The sequence below is a fragment of the Quercus robur genome, chromosome 11 (genome assembly GCF_932294415.1).
Source record: "Quercus robur chromosome 11, dhQueRobu3.1, whole genome shotgun sequence".
Taxonomy (NCBI): domain Eukaryota; kingdom Viridiplantae; phylum Streptophyta; class Magnoliopsida; order Fagales; family Fagaceae; genus Quercus; species Quercus robur.
Window position 1 is genome coordinate 29,791,330 of NC_065544.1, and position 24,707 is coordinate 29,816,036.

The 24,707-nt window shown below is 35.0% G+C and overlaps 1 protein-coding gene across 1 annotated transcript; it reads right to left on the minus strand.

The window, feature by feature from the left end:
- Positions 1 to 23,077: 23,077 nt before the first annotated feature.
- Positions 23,078 to 23,539, minus strand: LOC126704929 (uncharacterized). The gene has a single exon (XM_050403909.1). It carries the CDS (start codon positions 23,537 to 23,539, stop codon positions 23,078 to 23,080), a length of 462 nt encoding a protein of 153 aa, XP_050259866.1.
- Positions 23,540 to 24,707: the final 1,168 nt, after the last annotated feature.

The following is a 24,707-nucleotide window of genomic DNA, read 5'->3' on the forward strand; positions in this document are numbered from 1 at the left end:
TATTAAAAAAACATAAAAATTAGTATCAATGTAACTCTTTAAAAGCAAACAATACTAATGACTAAACAATAATAGTAATTTATTAGGATTTGTATGAACTAATTGGTTTTTATATAGAATAGGAAGAACTAGTTATTTAAAAAAAATTATTAATTATATATATATATATATATTAAATTAGTATTAGTAGGAGGATCTGAGGAAATACTGTACTATAGCTGGTTTTTTTTTAAAAAAAATTATTAAATATATAATATATATTTAAATATATATATATATATATATATATAAGTGCCCTACAACTGATTTTTTTTAAAATATATATATTAAATATATAATATATTTTAAATATGGATGGGTCGGGTCGGGTCGGGTTTGATGGGTTTGTAATTTTATGACCCAAACCCAACCCAACTCACTATAAAAGGCGGGTCGGTAGGTTTTCTGCACACCCCTAGTTTTGTTCTTTTTGTCATCTCTTCCATATATATTATTTGTTTCTACATTAGTGGTTTTAATTACACGTATTGATCACTTGGTGCTCGACTTTTGTCCCAAGTTTCAAAATGGTCTCAAAAAACTGGAAAATTATTGGGTAATTCCATAGTATTATAAATATGTATTTTCTTCTCTCACATAAATGATGGGTCTCACAATAAATTTAATTAGTAGAAACCATTATTCATATGAGAAAAAGAAGTACGCATTTATGATACTCTAGGAATACGTAATAATTTCTCCTCAAAACTACAGTCACTTCACTGGTGTGGTGCATTTTAGTCGGTGTTGAATTGGGCTTTTTTTTTTCAAATTTTTGGTCTAGTTTCAAATTGTGGTCGTAGTTGTAGGGGCAATTTCTGCACCTCCACCACAGTTGGCATTGCACCGACTCCATTTAGTGGTTGGTTTTGTTTTATGCATTTGGTGAATAATATACTCTATTTTGGGTAATCCTACCGTCCCCCTTTTCTTTTTCTGTTCTTTTTTTTTTTTTTTTTTTACAACACCCACTAGTAGGTAACCTATTATACCATGTTACCAAAATATCACATTTGTTAGTTTCATCCTCACATTGCACAGTTCTAGCATCATATATGATATTTTTTTGTCACATTCGGTAGTACCCTTATTTTTTCTCATATTTGATGATTTCATCCTCACATTGTGCAGTTCCAACATCACATATAACTGTTTAATCCTCACATTTTTTTGTCACTTATTTTTTACTCACATTTGATAGTTTCATTTTCACATTCGGCAGTACTAACATCACATTTGATAGTACTTTTGTCACAATTAGTGGTTTCTTCTTCTTTTTTTCTCACATTTGACGATTTCATCCTCATATTGTACAATACCAACATCAAATGTGACTTTTGACACATTCGGTGATTCCTTTATTTTTTTTTTCTCACATTTGATGGTTCCATTGTCACATTAGACTAACAATACTTCTGACCATACTTTTGTCACATTCGATTGTACCCTTATTTTTTCTCACATTCAACAGTTCTATTGTCATATTAAGTAGTATCAACATCACATATGATCTTACTTTTATTACATTCAGCGGTTCAGTTATTTTCTACTTACATTTGACAGTTCCATGGTCACATAGGGTGGTACCAATATTACATATGACTGGACTTTCATCACATTCAATGGTTCTCTTATTTTTTTTACTCACATTTGACAATTTCATCATCATATTAAGTAGTACCAATATCACAGATAGTTGTAGCTAACACAACTAAACCCTACCGAATTACCTAATAATTTATGAATACAAATAATAAAAATACCCCTAAAACCCCTACAACATAAAATTACCAAAATGCCCCCCTAAAACTTAAAAATGAGCAAAATACCCTTCGAAACTCTCAAAAATTACCAAGATACCATTAAAACCTAAGAAAATTACTAAAATACCCCTTAAACCTAAAAAATGACCAAAATACACTTAGAACCTAAAAAATGATCTAAATGACCATGAAACCTAAAAAAAATTACTGAAATGACTTTGTAAACTAAAAAGTTACTAAAATACCCTTAAAACCTAAAAAACAATCATAGTGCGCCTGAAACCTAAAAATTGACTAAAGTATCCATAGAACCTTAAAAATGACCGAAATGACCCTGAAATCTTCAAAATGTTTGAAATACCCTTGAAACTTATAAAATGACCAAAATACCTCATAAAAATTGTAAATAACCAAAATACCCTCGAAAATCCTCAACAATCACCAGAATAGCCTTAGAACCAAAGATAAATTACTTGAGCTTGTCAAATAAGATAAATTTCAAGATTTTGTTTAAAATGATGAACTTGCAGTGTGCATTAATGGTCAACTAAAATCCTTGCCAGTTGTCTATTAGCATATGACCCGCATCCTCTATTCTATTAACTTTATGCTTGATGGTAATTGGATTTCCCTTCTAAAAGTATTCTACAATGGACTATTCTAACGTCACATTAGGCAATACAAACATCATATATAGCCTTATTTTTGTCAAATTCTATGGTTCTCTTATTTGTTACTTATATCGGATGGTTGCAACATCACTTTGAATTTTCCCATTGGTTCACTTCTCTCTATTCTCTCTCTTAGTGAGTCTTGGTCTCACCCTCTTTGCATTTGAGATATGTAAAATACTATGAAATTTTAAATTTTGATTAAAAGATATTGGATTGTATAAAGAGTATTGGTATGTCTATCACTAATTTACTCTCGCTATCTCTCCAAGTGACTCTTTGTAATGGGTGGCTCAAATTGTCATTGTTCATCAATTTTAATAAAACCCATGACAATGATTTTGTATAAGTTTCAAAATATCATTGTTCATATGCTTGGCAAAAAATGCTATAGATTTCATATGATTCTTTGGGAACTAAATATAAAGAAATCAATACAATAATCAATTGTTTGTGAGAAATTTTTTTTAATAATTGGGAATAAATCGAATTTGGAATATCCTACACCTCCACACACAAAAAAAAAAAAAAAAAAAGGACCAAAATAGCTCCCAAAACCAACAATATGACCAAACCCCTAACGATTCTAAAAATTAAAAAAAAAAAAAATCCTAAAAAAATGATATCTCTCTCTCTCTCTATAATAATAATAATAATAATAAGTGATAACTTTAAAAAAATTCATTTTTTAAAATACTTTTTAAATTTTGAGGTGGTTACTAGGATAAGTGAATTCCATCACAAGTGTAAATATAATTGTATAAATAAAATATTTATGATGTTGAAATAACTCTTGAGGTGTGATTATTTGTTCTAATCATAGTTACAAATATTATAAACAATGATTTTGTAGCCGAAGCTTATATTTTTTTACTTTTATTGTTTGATTTTATAATTTGTGCCCTATTTATTTAGTTTGATTGTTGTTGGAAACCTTGGAAAGTTTTCATGGTAGGGTAGAACTATGGAATTGCATAATGTTAGTACATTAGTAGGCATGATATATTCTCTATGGAAGACAACTATAATTACATAAAAATAAAAGGAAAGGAAACAGAACAATAACCAGTACATATATGACCTCTAATTCCTTGGCCTTTTTGTGATATTTTTTCTTCTTTTTATCATTCAATTTCTCCTGTCCTTGTCTTGCATCGCCACCTCCTTTTTCAGTTTCAGTGATGAATCAATGAGGTTTTTATTGACTAGGAAATCAACCAAAATACAAGGCAAAACAAAACAACCAAGCCATAGAAAAACTAAGACTGGCCTCTGCAGAAAAACAGTTTATAATAGACCCGTTACACAAAAAAAAAGAAAAAAGAAAAAAAAATCTATGACAGCTTACAACCCTTAACAGTGTGCCATGATCTCAACAAATCAAGCTAAAATTGGCCACTCCTAAAAAACAATCTACAACAAAATTTATACATTAACATCATCAAGCTATTACAACTTTTTAGCACAGCAGCAATATGTTACAATTGAGCAATGAAACAATAGATCCACCAGGCTTTGATAATAATAGAGCACCATAAGATATCTAGCAATACTAAGCGTTCAATAATTCTCCATCATAGGATAGATTAGTCGCTAGTTCAATAATGTAGGATGCATTTCAGATTTGAGTCCTCATTTATAGCAAATGATATGATTAAGCATTGAGTCACAAGTGCATAGTTTGCTCTCTAGTCTCCCTTGAACATCCTTCTTTATAATGCCATTGAGTTGATCTTCAATGTATACCTTCCCATAAAATCTAATAGAATTTCTTTGCTTCCATACATGATAAACAGTAGCCCACGAAGCTATTTTGCAGAGGGTTGTTCTTAAGCCTTCTCCTTTAAGATTATTTCCCACTAACTCATACTATCCTGCCAATCAGTCTTAGCAAAAGATACTAGAAATAATTTAATTGTAATTTCTTGAACCCTCTTGGTAAAAGAAAACCGAAAACTCAATTCTAGAGCTGTAGAAAACACACAAACCATCCACTGGAACTTGGAAGACCTCGTTGCAAGATTCTAGCTTTGGTTGAAAGCTTATTAAGAATAACCATCCAACCAACAAATGAATGTTTAGGAATGGCCAAGTTAATCCACAGTAAATGCCACCATTCCATATTACTACCTCTACTCCTAATTTTATTTCAAATACCAGCACAACCAAATTTATGAGAATCAATCCATAAAGCTCTGTCTTGCTCATGAGTTTAACTAAGAAAATATTACTTTGGATATTCACTAAGTGGTCTAATCAGGCAAAGCAATGAAGCAACACAAACCCACATAAACATGCTACTTCAAAAGAACAAACAGACACAAACACTAGAGACCCACATACCCTTATATGTGAAAGTTTACAATAATAATAATAAATAAATAAATGAATATTGATACTGTTAATCAACTCTTATAACAAATCATGGAGAAGATTAAAGATTCCTCCTCACCCACCCTATACCCAATACCCAAAACAACAACAACAAAAAAAAAAAAAAAAATCGACATTAATCCTTTGAAATAATTGCATATATCTACCTTTTCAAATGGGTAGTCCTGAAAAACCAACATGTAAAAAGGGATACAAAACAATGGCAATGAAACTAGGTTTCATCATTTGATCCTTACCTTTAACAATATCAAAGAAATTTTGATCATCTCAAGAAACCTTCACGGGATAGTAAGTCGAAGAGGTGCTAAAGGAGATTGATAGAAAAAAGGCAAGACAATCTGGTTTTTTGAGAAGAACTGGAGAAGCAATCTACAAGAAACTCAGAGAACGCAAAAGAGAACAGCGTGAAAGGAACATTCTGAATTTTATTTTAGGTTTTATATCTGACCTACTCTACCAGTAACCAGGAACTCTTAAAATAAAATAAACAGCCAGGATTAAAACTCCTCCAAATTTATGGTCAGGATTTGTGTGGATATCATACACCCTAAAAAAAACTTGCGGGTACACTAGAATGACCTCTCTACTTTTATCTATACTACTATTTAAGAGATTGTTCATGTTTGGACCATATTTTTTTTTTTCTTTTTGTTCCAAAATATCTCTATTTCCTAGGTTTAAGTATGAACAAAACTAAAAGATAGTCCGGTAAAAATATACTTCTAACTCTTACTAAAACATTGCCTACAAAATAAGACCACAATTTTATTTATTTATTTATTTATTACAATTTCAAACATATCTATACTACTATTTAGGGAGCTACCCCTATTTGGACTGGATTTTTTTTTTCTCAAAATACCACTATTTCCTAAGTTTAAGTATGAACAAAACTAAAAGATAGTCCGGTAAAAATATACTTCTAACTCTTACTAAAATATTGCCTACAAAATAAGACCACAATTTTATTTATTTATTTATTTATTACAATTTCAAACATATCTATACTACTATTTAGGGAGCTACCCCTATTTGGACTGGATTTTTTTTTTCTCAAAATACCACTATTTCCTAAGTTTAAGTATGAACAAAACTAAAAGATAGTCCGGTAAAAATACACTTCTAACTCTTACTAAAACATTGCCTACAAAATAGGACCACAATTTTATTTATTTATTTATTTATTACAATTTCAAGCATATACTACTATTTAAGGGGCTGCCCTTGTTTGGACCAGATTTTTTTTGTTCCAAAATACCCCTATTTCCTAGGTTTAAGTATGAACAAAACTAAAAGATAGTCCGGTAAAAATACACTTCTAACTCTTACTAAAATATTACCTACAAAATAGGACCACAATTTTATTTATTTATTTATTTATTACAATTTCAAGCAAAATAAATCCTAAATTTTAGGATTTTAGAATCCTCTACTAACCAACACGGTTCTAAATTTTTTTTAAAAAAAAAAAGGAAAAAAAGAAAAAAAACATGTTTTAGGTATTTTGATTCCTAAAAGTTTGCCTATTATTTGAAGCAATTTCCTCCATAATTTTATAAGTATCATTTTTTATAAATGCATAATACTCATCACACACCTAGGGTTTTTTTTTTTTTTTTTTTTTTTTTTTTTTTTTTTTTTGTGATTAGAAAATATAATAATCCCAAATTATAATTGATGCAAATCATTAAATTTTATACAAAAAAGTTCTATTTTACAACCTAAAAATCTACTTTATCTATTTTACCATCTCATTTTCTAACTACCCAACATCCCAGTTTCTATTTTTCCATACCACCAAAAAAATATGTCTCTTTCCATGCGCGTGCTCAAAGGCTAGTCTATTTTAAAGCAGCTGATTTCATAAAAAAAAAGTTCTAGTTTACAACCTAAAAATCTACTTTATCTATTTTACCATCTCATTTTCTAACTTACCCAACATCACAGTTTCTATTTTTCCATACCACCTAAAAAATATATGTCTATTTCTTCTCTACCATGTCTCTTTCCTCTCTTTTTCTTTGTCTCTCTCTTGTAAACCCCAATTTGTCACCGGTCACCACCATAATTACAAAAAAAAAAAAAAAAAAAAAAAAAAAAAAAATTGCCACCACCAACCGCCATCCACAACAATCAAACTCCATAACAAAAAACCAAAACAAAATTCAACCACAACAGCCACCACCTCCATAGCCTGCCACCACCACCTGGAATCCATCACCACCATCAAGAACAACCAAAATCACATATCCATACCCACAACCCCCCCCCCCCCCTAAAAAAAGACAAAGCCTAAACCCAAGCCCAAATCGGAACTGTTAACTACCCCCACCACCACTGCCACAACTCACCATCACTAACATTAACAACCACTGAAATCACATATCCATACCCACAAACCCAAAACAAAAACAAAACCCAAATGAGAAACAAATCTGAATTGGTGAAAAGATTTTAGGCATGGTGCTTGTTGTGGTGTTGATTATAGAGGGGTTGAAAAGGTTATTGGAGAGAAATCTGGATATGCATGTAGATCTGATCGGAGAAAAGAATTTGGGGAAAACAAATTTGATAGAGCACCCATTTGTCCTTCGAATTTGAATCCCAAGTAGCAGCCACCTCTCCTCCGGTCATCGAATCCGGTCATCCAAATTCGATGTAGTGAGTCTAGTGACAAAACAAAACAATTAGAGAGCTAGAGAGAGGGGACAAGACAGTGAGAGAAGAGATAGGGAGATTTTTTTGGGGGGGGGGGGGGAGGGGGGGGAATCAGTGAGGGAGATTAAAGTAAGTGTGAGGAATAAAATATTAATATTTCTGTTTAGAACCTATGAACAGTCGAGTTGTATATACACAACCTGACTCAAGGTTGTCAAAATCGGGATCCTACATAGAATTGTGAGAGGTAGATGAGATCGTAGATCATAGGATTAGATCATGAATCGTAAGATCTTACATTATTTGAGAAAAAAATGAAAAAAATACACATTAGTATGTTAAATAATCACATAAATTATACATTTATTGACATAATTACCATACATCACTACATCTATTTGTAAGCATCATTTAAAGAGACCAAAAACATCAAAATGTGACACTCTATTGGGATATTTTTTTCATTTTGGTCCAACTGACACACTCTTTACATTAGAGTGGAAAAACTTGGTCTATTGAGATTTTATTTTTCATTTAGGTCCAACTGAACCTTCTGTCAAGTTAAAGATGATTACAAGAAACCAAGGTCGTTTAGGATCGTTAAAATCGTACGATCCTACCAATTTTGAACGATTGCAAAGATTCTTGAAAGATCCGAATCATTTTAGGCAGGCGGGATCATAAAATTGTCGGATCGTAAGATCCAAATCGGGATTTTGAAAACCATGACTTGACTGTTCATAGATGCTAAAATTTTTTACAAACCCACCCTCGGATGGAGCACATTTTTACAAGGTTGGTGGCCAAAAAAGAAACTGGGGGATTTTTACACCCCCTATTGCTAGTGCTCTAAGGACTGGGCCAGATGGGTGATCTTCATTTGGGTTTTGTTGTACCAATTTTTATTTTTATTTTTTTTATGGTATGTATCACAATATTAAGGGGCCAACAATATAATTTTAAGGTCTAAAATTCAAATATCGAGGTTTCAAACTATCCTCCAAATTTAAAGGGGGGCCTACAAGGAGATTTTCATATAATTGAGTAAATTTTTCCAAGTCTCGAAGTTTTAAAATTTTAATGCAGTTGATATTGTATGTTCTACTAAATCTATATGCCCAAACAATGGTAAACGTCTCTCCTGGCTGTAGATCAACTTAAAATTCTCTCAGCAACTCTTTCAAAAGTTGCATTTAAGCAACCTAATTCTCAAGCGAATTGTACCGCACACGTAACTACCAATGCTTCCATTAGATATCAAATTTGAAACATAAAATTTAACCAAAATAAATGAAATGTTATAAAATTCTAATTTTTGAAATTAAAAAAAAGAAAAGAAAAAAGAGGCTTACTTTATCTTGGATATAAAGTGACATATAGTTAAGTGAAGTTGTAATCTAATTTTCAATTTTCTTTATATTGGTGTTAAAAGAGAGAGAGATAGAGATTGCTTGGTGTGTAGCTATGTGGAGATTAAGTGATGTTGTTAATAGTCAATTAAGTATGATATTGGTTTACAAAAATTAAAGTCTCAAACTTTAAAGAGAGATTAATTATCATTAATAATCTAACACATTTATACATTTTTTTTTCACACAATTTAGGATTTCAATTGGGTTAAGTTATTATTGGTCTCATATTTTGGAAGCCCTGTTAGAGATAATAGAAGAAATATATTAAAGCTTACAAATTTTACTACAAGATACTCACAAATTGATGTAGCAAAGACCTTAATTATGAATGTGGGGTACAAGAAATTAAATAAGGTAATTGCGCCATGTCATACTCATGGCCGAGGGGACTATTATCGTGCCAAGGAGGTCACACCCTTAGATAGTAAGGTCACGTCAATGACACGTTACCAGAAGAGGTCATACAATAGAGAAAGAGCTTCGGAGAAGGGGTTGGCCCTGACATGATTGAAGGGATGGTGGCTGCCACCACATTTAATGCATCCCACCAAACCTCCCGGCTGCATTTATATAGAGAAAACCCCTGAACAGTACTGCCTTGGCTGCCACAAGGCCCACAACTCACAAGGGGTTTGGAAATGTGTCTAATGGGATAAGCACTCAAGTAGTGGCCTGAATGATCAACAAGTAGAGGGCCAAGATCATCTAAAGGGAGCTATATAATATAAGAAACCCCCCAAGGAAAAGGGACCAGAAAATCTATAGAGAAAATAATGTAGTGACAAGAATTGTAATTGTATCCAAGTTTAAAAGAAATATAAGGACCACTCTCCTTGAAATTTGCCGAGGAAGGTTTTCTTTGCACAGAGCTTGTCTTCCCTTACTTTCTTACTATCTTTGATTCACTGTGTGTGTTGTTTGATCTATTGAAGCCTAGCTTTTAAGCCCATTCCCTACAAATTCATTGTATTCAACTCTTTGAGCCTTAATTCATTCATCTCTTGGGCTTAGGAACCAAGACCTGCCTTTACAATGAAAATTAACAATTTAATTAATGAATGTATGACTAACTTTTTATGATTGATAACATGTCAATTTGTAAGTTTATAATAAAATTTGTAATATTCTTTGCATCACTTATGAGAATAATGTATCCTTAGAGCATTCATATCCACTTTTGAAACCCCATTCGCAAAATTTTCATCCAACCTTCCTACCCTTAAAATCCAACAAGAGTCAAAGGTAAGTAAGTCAACCCAAATAGTGAGATCAAAGGCTCAAAACCCACAGCCACCAATGTGTGTGTGTGTGAGAGAGAGAGAGTGCCCATCAGCCACAACCATTGAGACCCACAACCACAACCAAACCCACCAAACCCATCAAGAAAAAACATAGAGCATTAGAGAGGAGAGGAAATCTAAAAGAGAGAGTGAGAGAGGGACGAGAGACAGAAAGTAAATAAAAAGAACAATGAAAGAGAATAGCAGTTGAGCTACAATAACTACTAGGAGTAGCAGTTTACTGTAACTCAAAACTAAATTTTTTTAAGTTTAGTACTTTTGATATGTAAATGGTTTTTTCAGTTTTTTGAAAGCTAAAATAGCTGTTATTGTTAAAATAAAAACTCCAATGTGTGAATGCTTTGCATCACTAAAAACAAAAAATTCATTATTATAAAATTTTGGATCTTATTATTATTATGACGACGGCGACGACGACGGTGATGATGGTGGTCGGTTTTAGACAATTTGACTTGGGCCACTTAGAGTATTCACATCAGTGGATGTAAAAGTTTTGTTTATTTTGCAAGAAAAAACATATTTTTTCTATTTTACACACCCACTTCTACAAAACACCTACATCAGTTTGTCTATTCTACACCCTCTTTTATTTAAATAATATTTTTTTCACATTTTTATTATTATTTCACCCTACCTTTGGCCCACCAACTTTAATATACAAGCTAACTCCATTTTCTCTTAACACTTTCCCTTTCTTTTTCTTATTCTTCTTCTTTATTTTTTTGTCTTTTTCTTTCTTCTCCTCCTCCTCCTCCTCCTCCTCCTTCTCCTTCTTCTTCTTCTTCTTCTTCTTCTTCTTCTTCTTCTTCTTCATTCTCTCAATTCATATCTCTCTCAATATCAATTTACCGCCCCCATCAACCAAACCTAGTCAAAGCTAGAGGCTTAAATCAATACCAAAACAAAACTCACACATTCTATCATCAATTCCAACAAAACCACAAAATTCCCTAAGCTTGAACATCATTTCTAGCAAATCCACAAAAAGTCAACCAAGCTTGAAGCCAAATAAGAGAAAAATCCCAGATTGTGGGTCTTGATTATGGGTTTGTGTAGGTGAAGTATTTCATGTTGAAATTGTGTGGAAATTTTGTATTTGGAGGGACAGATTACTGTAGCTGAAGTATTTGATGATGGGTATGTGTGGAGATTTTGTGTTTAGAAGAGAGCATGTCTGATGTGTGATGAGGTAGATAGAGAAGAGAGTGAGAGGAAGAGGGAGAGAGAGATCAGATCTGTGGAGAGAGAAAAAAAATAAAAAATAAAATGCAAATGAACAGTAACCGTGTATATTTACACGGTTATTACAAAGTTGCTACAATACTGTAGCAACTTTGAATATTTAGATAACTTTAGCTTGACTAATGTGGAAGATTTTTGGGGCAAAATGTGTGCTTTTTGTATTTTGCAAAGTTTTACAAAGGCTAGTGTGATTGCTCTTAGTCCTAGGTCTTGGGTGAACAAGGTTTCTCTCAAAACTATTTTGGAGAGAAACTTTTTAAACTTGTCCTATATCTTTTAATTAAATGTGAAATTTGAAAATCTAACCGTTAGATTATATGTTATTTATATTTTTAACATGCACGTAAAATTTGTTAAGAACAAATATTATTTATTCACTACAAGAAAATGTATTTTTAGTGACGAAAAAATTCGTCACTAAAAGTCCTGTTTTTCGTCACTAAGAACCTTTAGTGACGAAATTGGACTTTTAGTGACGAAATTCGTTTCGTCGCTGTAGCCCCGTCGCTAAAAGTCCTGGCAACGAAAAATTTTGTCACTAAAAGTCTGATTTGTTTTTAAAAAAAAAAACTTTTAGCGACGAAAACGTTTCGTTGCTAAATGTTTTCCTCGCTAAAAACAGTATTTAGTAACGAAAATATTTCGTCACTAAAACCATTTCAGTTTATTAAATCATATTTAGTGACGAAATATTTCGTCACTAAAACTATTTTCGGGTACATTTAGTGACGAAAAAATTCGTCACTAAAACTATTTTTAAGAAAATTCAGACACATATAGTGACGAAAATTTTCGTCACTAAAACCATTTCTTACAAAATTCCGCTGTATTTAGTGACGAAATATTTCGTCACTAAAACAATTTTTTGTTGCCATATTTGTGACGAAAAAATTCGTCACTAAAACTTATTTTCTGTTTTTATTATTTTCGTAGCATTGATATTAACCTGTAACCTGTCATTATATTATTAAAACCTCACATTTGATTAACACATTTTTTTCAGCAACACATTTATAAAAAGTCAATCCATACATTCTACAAGTTAAAATTAAAATAAGTATCCAATTCAAACTCCTTCCATACAATAATTGTTTGCAACACATACAATAATTGTTTGCAACACATAAAATAACTTAAGATTTTTTATAACAATACAAAAAATGTGGCATAATATAATTAGAACCAACGGAAGATGTCCTCATATGTCTTCAAATAATGCCTAAAGGAAATCCCCTAAAGCCACCAATAAGAAATCTGCACAAATATAAATATTTAGTTAAATATAAATCTTTAGTCATATAATTCTACACAGTGCCAACAAAAATTTCACTTCTATATCTTTAGTATCATAAACTAAAGACTGAATAACCTATTATGTGACAAATATTAGTTTCAAATGATACATAAAAAATGAAGTGCTTTAACTTAAAGATAAAGTACTAACCAATAAGTGATTTAGCTTGAAGATGAACCACCTCCATAGGTAAAAGCGTCATCATAACCCTTGCTCCTCAGAAAATTAAGAATATTCTTTTGGACCTCATCTTGCTTAGCTCGCGCCTCTTGCTTCTTAGCTCGCTCCTCTTCGTCCCTAGCTTTTGCCTCTTTGAGCTCAATTATCTTACTTTCTAACCGATGAATATACTCGACTGAGGAACTAGATGAGGCAGTGGTTACTAGAGAAGAGGAAGGTCTCATGCCAAGTCCTTTTACAATACCGGATTTCTTTTTAAAAACTAAGTTTGAGATCTCCTCTTGTGTAAGGGGAATTGCATTAGGATCTTGACAATGATCCTCTTGCACTTTGAGAATAGTTTCCTACCATTTGAAAGAGAAAAAAACAAGCAATCACAACATTAATAAGACATATGCTATAGCTTTACAAACATGATAAAGATGGAATAATAGGGATGGAATGATACACATACATATGTCGCTTCATCCACATGGTGTATCCACTTATTTGTATTTGGATTGAAATGAACATCTTTGTAGATTTTTGCCAATTCAGGAACTTGACCGTCATTATTATTTGTCTAATTAATTAACATTTGAGTGTTAGTTATTCATAGTTAATTAGTCACAACATGTAATACACTAAGATTTAAGAAAATGAAAAAACACACACCTCCTCATCAACTCTAACAGCAAGTGCCTTTGTCCCGCATCTATATTTGCCTGTAGTTTTGCTCCTATTTTCAGAGTTAATTCTTGATTTTTCCTAATAAATCAACTCTAACAGCCACCCGTTTGCTCCAACACAACAACCCACCACAAAACCAATCACAAACATCACAAGTATAGAGTGCTTACAAGTATTGAAATCGAATAAAGTAATATTCATCACATCTAATCAACAATACTCATTCACATTTGCAAGAATTAAAAAATACTCCCATTATGTATTTAAACCATCTTATAACACCATGCAAGCCACCCGCTTGCTCCAACACAACATACCACCCCAAATCCAATTTCCAACATCACAAGTATAGAGTTTTATAAGGTTTTCAACTAAAATTTACTTACTTTGCTCAAGCTAAGTTTACAACTTTCAGAAAAAATCCAAAGTTATTGTAAACAATGTGTATTTAGCCTGCAAAAGAAAAGTTAAATTTATAAGTACTTCAACCTTTATAACAAATAGCTCTTATGGAATCCTTATGAAAGGACCCGCTGGTATCATCCACCAAAGAAATTGTACTAACCCACTTTTATTTTCATTATGTAATAATAACACTACATTGTTTTATCCTCAATGTTCAAAATAACATGAATTTCTAAACTCAAAATACTACACATTGGAAAATGTACTAAAAAAACTAAAGCTACAATATCCACAACATGGCATTGTAATAAAATACTACAACTATTGAGTTTTTAACATAACAATACAATTTTGCCATTAACAGACCAATTAATAACACTGCTCAACGACTATAGCACACCTCAATTACTTAAGGGGGAAAGCAAATAAGAAAGTAAATGAAACTAATTATGGTTCAATAACTTACCATCTTCAGCACCAAAGGCACAACACAGACGCAGAGTTTTAAGCCACATCACAAACACTTATTTCTCATAGAGCTAAATGCACTCTTTATTTATCCATACAACCCTGTTAATAGGTTAACAACAATGTCTATCATTCTCCAAGTACATCAAAACCTTAAGTTAATTGTTTAATATACAAAAAGCATATCCCTCTATTTTGAATTCCATAGAACAATTCACAAATTCAGCACAAAAAAGTCTTTAAAATAAGTAACAATTACATATAAAAAAACTCAATCACAACAATGTCAACATATATAAAAAAATAAAAATTCAATTGTAGTATCTCATATTCTTTCTGCCAAAAAGTTAATAAAATACAATGCCCAAATATCACCTATCATGAGACATAGAAAGTTTGCAAATCAATACATCATTACATGTGACCCAAAATATGGCAACTATTCAGGCATTCAACGGGAAATAGATTATCCTGGATTTCAGTTTCCTATATATGAAAACAGGGGACACATAAATGGGAATATGTTTCCAAGTCTAATAAGCATCTTAACACTTATATCCCTGCAGTTCCCCTCATTATTTATAATCTATATTTCCCCTTCTCAATAATCAAATCCAAAACCATCATGAAAATTAGAAGTCCGATACATATATACGCAACAATGAAATTAACCACAAGAAGGAGATAGATTTTATAACTTACATATCAATCAAGCCAGGCATGACAACAGCCTCTTCATAATCAACTATATGCCCCAGCTTGGATTTCCCTTGCCAATCCTCTTCTTTAACAATTGATAAAATCTTCCCCTCCTTTATTTCAACTGCTCATTTAAACATTTCATTCTCAACAAAAATAAAAAAACACATTCTCAACAAACATGAGCTGAAGGGAATGAAAGAAAAAAAATAAATAAATAAAAAACCTTACCGATTCCAGATCGTCGCTAATGGTCCAAATCAGTGAATCGGCAACGAATGGGAATCATTGAGAATCGGTGACGGTTCGTGGCTTATTGGCAACGGTTCATCGGCAACAGTTCAAAGCGTCGCTGGTGAGAACAAGGCGAAGCGTCGCTGTCGATTTGGAGACGAAGAGTGGCCTTATTGGCGACGGTGAATGGCGACGCTTCAATGGTTTCGTGGCGACGGTGAATGGCTTCGATGGCGACGCTTCGACTGCGACGCTTCAACGGTGACGCTTCGACGGCGAGCTTCGACGGTGACGCTTCGACGACAAGCTTCGAATGGCGACGCTTCAATGGTTTTGTGGCGACGGTGAATGGCTTCGACGGCGACACTTCGAGGACGACGCTTCGACGGCGACACTTCGAGGACGACGCTTCGACGGCGACGCTTCGACTGTGAGCTTCGACGGTGACGCTTCGACGGCGAGCTTCGATGGTGACGCTTCGACGGCGAGCTTCGACGGCGAATGGGTTTCTCTTTTTTTGTTTGGGTTTCTTTCTTTTTTTGTTTGGGTTTCAATGGTTTCTGGGTGAATGGTTTTTCTTTTTGGCTGAGTGGGTGAATGGATTAGGCTTTTTGTTTGGGACTATATATAGTGGTATTAGCAACGAAAATATTTTGTCGCTAAAGACCACTTCTAGTGAGGAATTTATGTTTCGTCACAAAAGGTCCAGAATTTCTTACACTTTTAGCGACGAATTTTATTTTCGTCACTAAAGAAACCATATTTTGTCAAGATTTTTAGCGACGAAATTCTAATTTCGTCTCTGTAGCATACTTTTAGTGACGAATTGATATTTCGTCACTAAAAATATATAAGTGCAATACTATTATTATTTTTAGTGACGAATATTTTTCGTCGCTAATTCTTCCTTTTAGCGACGAAAGAATTTTCGTCACTAATACTAACTACAACAATACCTACAGTGACGAAATATTTCGTCACTAAAAATTTCAACTTTTAGTGACGAAATATTTCGTCACTATAGATTAATTACACTCACGCCGAAATTTCCCTCCATTGGCGCCCATTTTTTAGATCTCAATAGCGACGAAATTTATTTTTCGTCGCTAAATGTTATAATTTTTTTCACTATTAGTGACGAAATTCATATTTCATCACTAAAGCTGTATTTTTAGTGACGAAAAATATTTCCTCACTAATTTTCGTCACTAAAAATACATTTTGTTGTAGTGATTATTTAATCAATAAACTTATTATTTGTGCATAATTGTTTACTACAAAACTTGAAATTTAAACATATCATTTTTTTTTTTTTGATGGGAAGACTACTAATTTTATTAAGAATGATTAAAAGTTACATCATAGAGAAGAGACTGGTCTAAGAAACATGGGTTCTCTTCCATCCAAGTACAATAATCCTCAATGCCCTTGACATGTTTTGGTTAGAAGATGAGTTGACATGTTCCCTTGACACATGTGAGAAAGACACTTGACGAAACTCTCCACAAGCAACCAGGATCCCTTGAACCACTGAGTCAACCGATGAAGGGGGAGGGGAGAGATTAGCCAGAGCAAGATGGATAATAACCGAGTCACCTTCTAGGATAAAATCTTTAATACATATGTCCTTCATGAACTATACCCTAGCTTCGAAAGCATTTGCTTCACCTTCAATCACCTCCAATGGCTCACTTAGTCTCCTACTTAAAGCAGCAAGTTTATCATTTCCTACGATCACTCCGATACCTGTTGCTCCCTGTGCCAAAAAAGTAGCTCCAGCTACACTCACTTTGAGTTGAGGTGTTGTTGGAGGGCACCATGATACTTCTTGTGGACCTGGTACAGAAGCAAGCTTTACTTGCTCCAACACTGCATTATACTCTTCCGGATATTGCATAGCTCGTTTCATCAAGATTGCTCCTTCCTTCCAATCACCTCCAACGCGAACTTCATTTCAGTGACATCATAAGCACCAGGCCCCTATTACGAATCCCACTATTGTCTCAGCCAATGTGTCTTCCTCCATAGCCAATTTCCAAAGCATGTCTTTGAAGGAGTAGCTCTGGTCCCATTCAAATGGCAAGGTTAGTTTCAAACAACCCCAGAACTCATGAGCCTAGTGACAAGACCAAAACAGATGACCTGGCGTTTCTGCTTCTGGTTTGCACCCTTCTCACTTATTATCCTGTACCACCTTTCACCTCATTAACATGTAATTTGTGGGCAGAATGTTTTGACATGCTCTCCATGCGAAGTGCCCTTATTTTGTGAGGAACTGGAAGGCTCCATAGGATAAAATCTTGAATACATATGTCCTTCATGAACTGTACCCTAGCTTCGAAAGCATTTGCTTCACCTTCAATCACCTCCAATGGCTCACTTAGTCTCCTACCTAAAGCAGCAAGTTTATCATTTCCTACGATCACTCCGATACCTGTTGCTCCCTGTGCCAAAAAAGTAGCTCCAGCTACACTCACTTTGAGTTGAGGTATTGTTGGAGGGCACCATGATACTTCCTGTGGACCTGGTACAGAAGCAAGCTTTACTTGCTCCAACACTGCATTATACTCTTCCGGATACTGCATAGCTCGTTTCATCAAGATTGCTCCTTCCTTCCAATCACCTCCAACGCGAACTTCATTTCAGTGACACCACAAGCACCAGGCCCCTATTACGAATCCCACTATTGTCTCAGCCAATGTGTCTTCCTCCATAGCCAATATCCAAAGCATGTCTTTGAAGGAGTAGCTCTAGTCCCATTCAAATGGCAAGGTTAGTTTCAAACAACCCCAGAACTCATGAGCCTAGTGACAAGACCAAAACAGATGACCTGGCGTTTCTGCTTCTGGTTTGCACCCTTCTCACTTATTATCCTGTACCACCTTTCACCTCATTAACATGTAATTTGTGGGCAGAATGTTTTGACATGCTCTCCATGCGAAGTGCCCTTATTTTGTGAGGAACTAGAAGGCTCCATAGGAAACCCCAAAACCGCTTCTCTCGACTTCCATCAGAACAGATCCCCTCCTTTTTACAACGAGTTATCAAGAGCCTCATGATATGCACTTTTCACCGTGAACAGACCCTTGGGTTTGAAAGCCCAAATTTTTTTATCCTTAGGCAGGTGCGTACTAATTGGTATACTTCAAATGACCTCTGCTTCATGTGGCAAAAACAGAGTATTGATGGCCTCAGACTTCCGGCAAGCATCCTCCTTGTTAATTAACTCTCCCACCTTTGTATCTAGGTGCATAAATAATCTAGGTGAGGAAACCTTAAAGGTTGATGGAGTTAGTACCATTTGTCCTCCCAAACTTGTACAGAATCACCATTACCCATTCTCCACCGTAACCTAAACTTCACCAATTCTTGTGCTGCCCAAATGCTTCTTCAAGTGAAAGAAGGATTATTCCCCAATAGGGCTTGTATAAAATCACACCTTGGGAAGTATTTAGCTTGAAGGACTCTGTAAACCAAAGAATCATATCTCATTTGGAGCCACCAACCCTGCTTTGCCAATAAAGCCAAATTGAATTCCTTCAGTTGTCTGAAACCTATCCCACCCTTAGACTTCGGTTCACAAAGCTTATCCATAATCAACTAGGCCATCTTCTTCTTATCATTTCTTTGTCCCCACCAAAAATTCCTAATCATTCTTGTTAAATCTGCGCATAAAGAATCGAGGATTTTGAAGCAACCCAGAGTGTACGTGGGGATCACTTGAGCTACTGCCTTTATTAAAATTTCTTTGCTTGCTTTAGACAATAACTTCTCCTTCCACCCTGCCAATTTTTTACCCAATTTCTCCTTAATATCATTAAAGGTATTTCGTTTTCTCCGTCCTACCAAAGAGAGTAGCCCCAAACACTTTTCATGCTGTTTGATCACTTGGGCTCCAAACCTACTCTTAATCTGCTCTCTGATTTCCCTTGAGGTATTTCTGCTAAAAAATAAGGATGTTTTCGCCTGATTTAGCTATTGTCTAGAAGCATTTTCATAAACCTACAACTCTCTGCAAGGTATCACATTCCTCAATAGTGACTCTACAAAAAATCAGACTATCATTTGCAAAGAAAAGTGGGATAATTTAGGTCCATTCCTTCACACCACAAGTCCCCCCATCTAACCAGAACCTACTGTTGATTTTATCAATACTGAGAGGCCTTCCACACAAAGCAAATATAGGTAGGGCGATAGAGGGTCTCCTTGGCGTAACACTTTAGTTGGACACAATACGTCCCCTTGGTTTCCCATTTATTCTCATCAAGTAGGTCACAAAAGTAACACACTGCATCAGCAAGTTCCTCCATTTTGGTACAAAGCCCAGTCTGTCCAAAATTTTCTCCAAGCGCGTCCATTCCACTCTATCATATGCCTTGCTCATATCCAGCTTCAAAGCCATTTCACCTGTTCTTCCCACCTTCTTCTGACTGATGTGATGCATAGTCTCAAAAGCGACAAGAATATTATTACTCCCTTCATCCCAATTTGTTTGTCCTGTTTGAAAAGTCAAACTTTTTAAAGGAACATTATTTATTGTCTTTTCTACCTTATTAAAATGTATAAGTTTACAAAACTACCCTTAAATAAATTTATCAGCTTTTTTTTTAAAAGAGTCATTCTTAATGAGGCAACTAAAAAGGTGGTCCAATTAGATTGATTTTTTAAATATTTGTTAGTTTTCTTTTCAAATAGTTATGAAAATAAAGAAGGGGTATAATAGAAACATTAGTAAATTAATGATTTTTATTTTTAAAAACAGGACAATATTTTGGGGCATTGCAAAATGGAATAGATGACAAACAAATTAGGACGGAAGGAGTAGTAATCAACATTCCATGCAAAAAGGCTCTTTGGACTAATCATAGCAGGTAAGAACTTTTTTAACTGATTAGCAATAGATTTAGATGCTAACTTGTAGATCGCATTGCATAAACTTATAGGCCTATAATCGGTTATTCTTTTGGGACTACACTTTGGAATAAGCACTATATGGGTACCATTAAAATTAGGAGGGGAAATACCTGAGTTTAGAAAATTAATGACTGTTTTTGTTACCACATCCCCCATGGTAGACCAAAAGTGTTGGAAGAAGAGAGGAGGCATACCATATGGGCCTGGAGTTTTAAGCGAATACATTTGCTTGAGCACCTTCCTAACCTCATTGGCTGTGAAATCCTTGGACAAAGTATGATTCATCGTAGGGGTAACTTTTGCTGGATAGCTTGTAAAATTTCATCAAACTCTACAGGGTTACTGGAGGTAAATAGATTCCAATAATAATCCACCACAATCTCCTCAATTCAGTTATCCTCCTCTTGCCACACATCATTTGAATCCAATAAACCCTCAATGAGGTTTTTCTTGAAATGAGTTAATGCCTTAGCATGGAAATATCTAGTGTTTCTATCACCAGATTGGAACCAGTCTATTCGAGATCTTTGTAACCACATAGCATCCTCTTTTTCCAGCCACCCATTCTACTCAATTCTTGTAGCTTTCATATCTTGGATTCTTATTGGAGAAGTTGGTTGAAATTCTAGCCATTCCAAATGTTTTTGCAATTCGGCTATCTTCCTACCCACATGGCAAACTCTTCTTTATTCCAAGATTCCAACCTAGCTCTACAACTTTCCAGGCACTTACCCAGTACATACTCCTAATTGGCTGCTAAGCCTTCCTCCCATGCATCCCTAACCACATCTTCACAGCGTGGGTCCTTTAACCACATTAATTCAAAGCGGAAAACTTTCCTCATCTTCCTTTTCCTTGATGTTGGACTCAGCCAAGGCAACAATGGAGAATGGTTCGAAGCTATTGAAGTTAGATGGATGAGTTTTGCTGCAGGAAATCTTGAACACCAATCCTTAGAAGCTAGGGCTCTATCTAACCTTTCCCTTATCTGAGTGCCATCTAATTTATGATAAATCCAGGTGAACTCAGGCCCACTAAAACCAATATCCCAAAAACCACACCAATTGATTGTATCAATAAAACCCTCTATTTGCTGTCTAGGCCGAAGACTGCCCCCCTCCTTTTTTGAGATCCCCATGAGTTCATTGAAGTGCCCAATAACTAACCAAGGTAGAGACGATGTACCACGTAAGGGTCTAAGATTTGCCCAAGATTCCAACCTTTTTGCTATATCTGGATCCCCATAAAATCCTGTCAAGTGCTACCACCCAATCTCTGGGCCACCATCTATTAAAGCATCAATATGCAAATGTGAGTAGGTCTGGATGTCTAGTTTAATCTCCTCATTCCAAAACATAGCTAAACCTCCACTTTTACCTTTACTTGGGACAATTAAACCATTCTTGAAGCCACATTTATCATGAATTGTGACCATCCAATCCAGATTTGATTTTGTCTCCATAAGGAAGACAAAAGTGGGCTTTTCTTTTTGTACAACCTTTTCCAAGGCTCGAACTATCCGAAGGTTCCCAAGTCCTTAACAGTTCCAACTTAGAATACTCATTGCATCCGATGGGGTTGCTCCGTAACCTCCGCCAATCCCAAATGTGTAGCCAATAAATGACTAAATTCTCTTGTTTCCTCTTCCAGTTTGGATTTCTTCACCTACTCCCCTTCAGATACTTCTGTACTTAACTCGTTGTTGTTCCTCTTTGGGCCACAAGCTTCCGCAGGTGGGGTCAGGGACATTGGACTCATTTGCCTATCCACTCGGGTCCACACTCCAGTCTTTGACTTCTATTTAACTTCTTTTACTTCTTTTACTTCTTTTACTTCTTTAAGTTTACCTTTGTAGCTTCCACCAGTTTTTCTACCCGAAGGACACGGAGGTATACCTACTGAAAACCCGGCTTCCAAGATGCACAGATTGTTATTTCTTTACTGAGAATCCGAATTTCCTATCTCAATCCTCTCTGCACTTATCACTTCATTAAACGAATTCCCCTTATCCAAGCTTTTGAAGTTATCCAAGATGTCAACCCATCCCTCCAACGTATCTACTGCTGGAGATAACTTTGAATTTTTTTTTTTGATACAAGATAGAATTCTACTCTAGCCTAATGTAAGTGTATATGTGTGTAAAACTTCCTCCTGGAGACTTGAACCCCAGCCTTTACCCCCTACACTCCACAAGCACTTATACTTGTGGAGTGATCATCGCACCAAAGGTGTGCGGTGGTTCAAACCTGGTGGACCCCAACTCTTACCCCCCACACTCTACAAGCACTTATACTTGTGGAGTGATCATCGCACCAAAGGTGTGCGGTGGTTCAAACTTGGTAGAGGGCATTCCGAGAATTTGAATTTAAATTCAAGCTGGTGGAGATAACTTTGAATTTGAATTTAAATCTATCGGGCCCTTGTTGATAGCATTATCTAACTCCTGGATAACCTCCTCAAACATTGGCCTAGTTTGATTTTCAAAAAAATTTGGTAACATCACTGTCGATGAAGTCATTACTAGACCTAAATCCTCGGCCTCCATTCCGCAGTCCTCCCCTTCGTCGAGATGACTAGGACAAATCATTGTTGCCATCCCATCAGGTACTAACACTGCCAGAGAAGGCATTGAATTGACCAAATTCCTACTATCACATATGCTCGACCTAGAAAGTTCATAACCTTGCACTCTAATTGAAGCTTTCCTCGACGGGTTATATTGGTTTGCCCTGATTCATGCACCAAACTGTTGCTTGTCCATCAACATAGATCCTTTACTCTGAAGCCAAATAATGCAGTCTTTGTCATCATGTGACAAGTGACCACACCAATAGCAAATGTTGGGGAGCCTCTCATATTTGAAATAAATCCAACCCTCCGATGCTTCATCCCAGGTAACACGCCGCCCTCTGCACAATGGCTTCATAACATCCACCTCCACTCTCACTCGCATAAAAGTACCCCCTTTCATCTCACTTATATCTTTAGGTTTAGAGACTACACCTAAAGAATCACCGAGCCTGAGAGCCGTTTCAACATTCAAATGGGAGTGAGGGAGACCATGGATTTGAACCCAAAAAAATGTGCTTCTGAACTTCAACTCGTTAACTTGGATGGACCCATCATACTGCTCTAGCACCACCAAATGTCTATCAAAGGACCAAGGTTCACCCATCAAAACGTTTTCCACGTCCATTTCAAGCATGAAATCAAATAAAACTATATTATTCCTGTTAGAGATATATATTGTTCATATTAGCCCAATGTAATAGGCCCAAGCCTAATTCTACTTTGTGTGCAAGTCAAGTCTCCTACTTGTACTAGAAGTCTATTAGTCTAGGGTTTAGTCGCCTATATTTACTCATGTTAGGGTTCATTGTAACACAGGTTATTGTACTACACTCTTACACAATAAAGATGTAGCCCTTAAGGGATTCCTCCGTAGATGTAGGCCGTCAAGACTGAACCACGTAACCCTCGTGTTCTTAATGTTCCTATTGTATGCTTCCCCTTCCGCATCCACTCTAGCATATACAACATGGTATAACACATCACATGCTAATATTTAACAATTCCCAGCATCATTGACTTCAAAATCTCGCCTGGTTCTCCACAATGGTCGAAAAGTACGAGCCACTGCTTCGATATTTACAGTTCGTCGAGTTAAGAATTTCGCTGCCAAAACACACTTCCCTGCCTTCTTATTGCTCATCAAGTCCACCTTTCAATCCTCTTTCTCTGATAGAGACAGTTTCTTCCAACTTTGAGCGAGATCCTCCATACTACCATACCTGTTTGGAAACTCAATCCCTACTAGTAAGCTATGTTACTAAAGGGAACGTTACCTTCCTCCCCAAGCTGAGGAGGGAAACACTATGCTACAGCAGGGAGAGGAAGCCACTCACCTAATTAACTGAGAACTCTTTTCTAATACAATTTGCAAACATTCAAAATATAATAAGAATATCCAATTCAACAATTAAATTTTTAAAATTCGCATTCAATAAAAAGAAATAGAAGGGTTTGAAGGGGTTTTTATTTTTTTTTTCAAACCAATTTGAAATATTATATATATATTTTCCGTCTTGGATCCGCGTTGGATGTAGGAAGAACACATAAACTAATATTGGAAACAGAAACACGTTGAAGAGAAGAACAGTAATAATAAAATAGAAGGATGGCGGGACAAATAAACCATCTTAACAAACATTTAAAAATAAGAGGATGAAGGTGTTTTTTTTTTTTTTAATAAGCGGATGAAGAAACGTGATTGACAAAGGAATTAAGTTTAGACAAAAGGCCTGGACTGACACAGAAAAGAGACAAATTGGCTAGCAAATATTTATTATTATTATTTTTTTGCT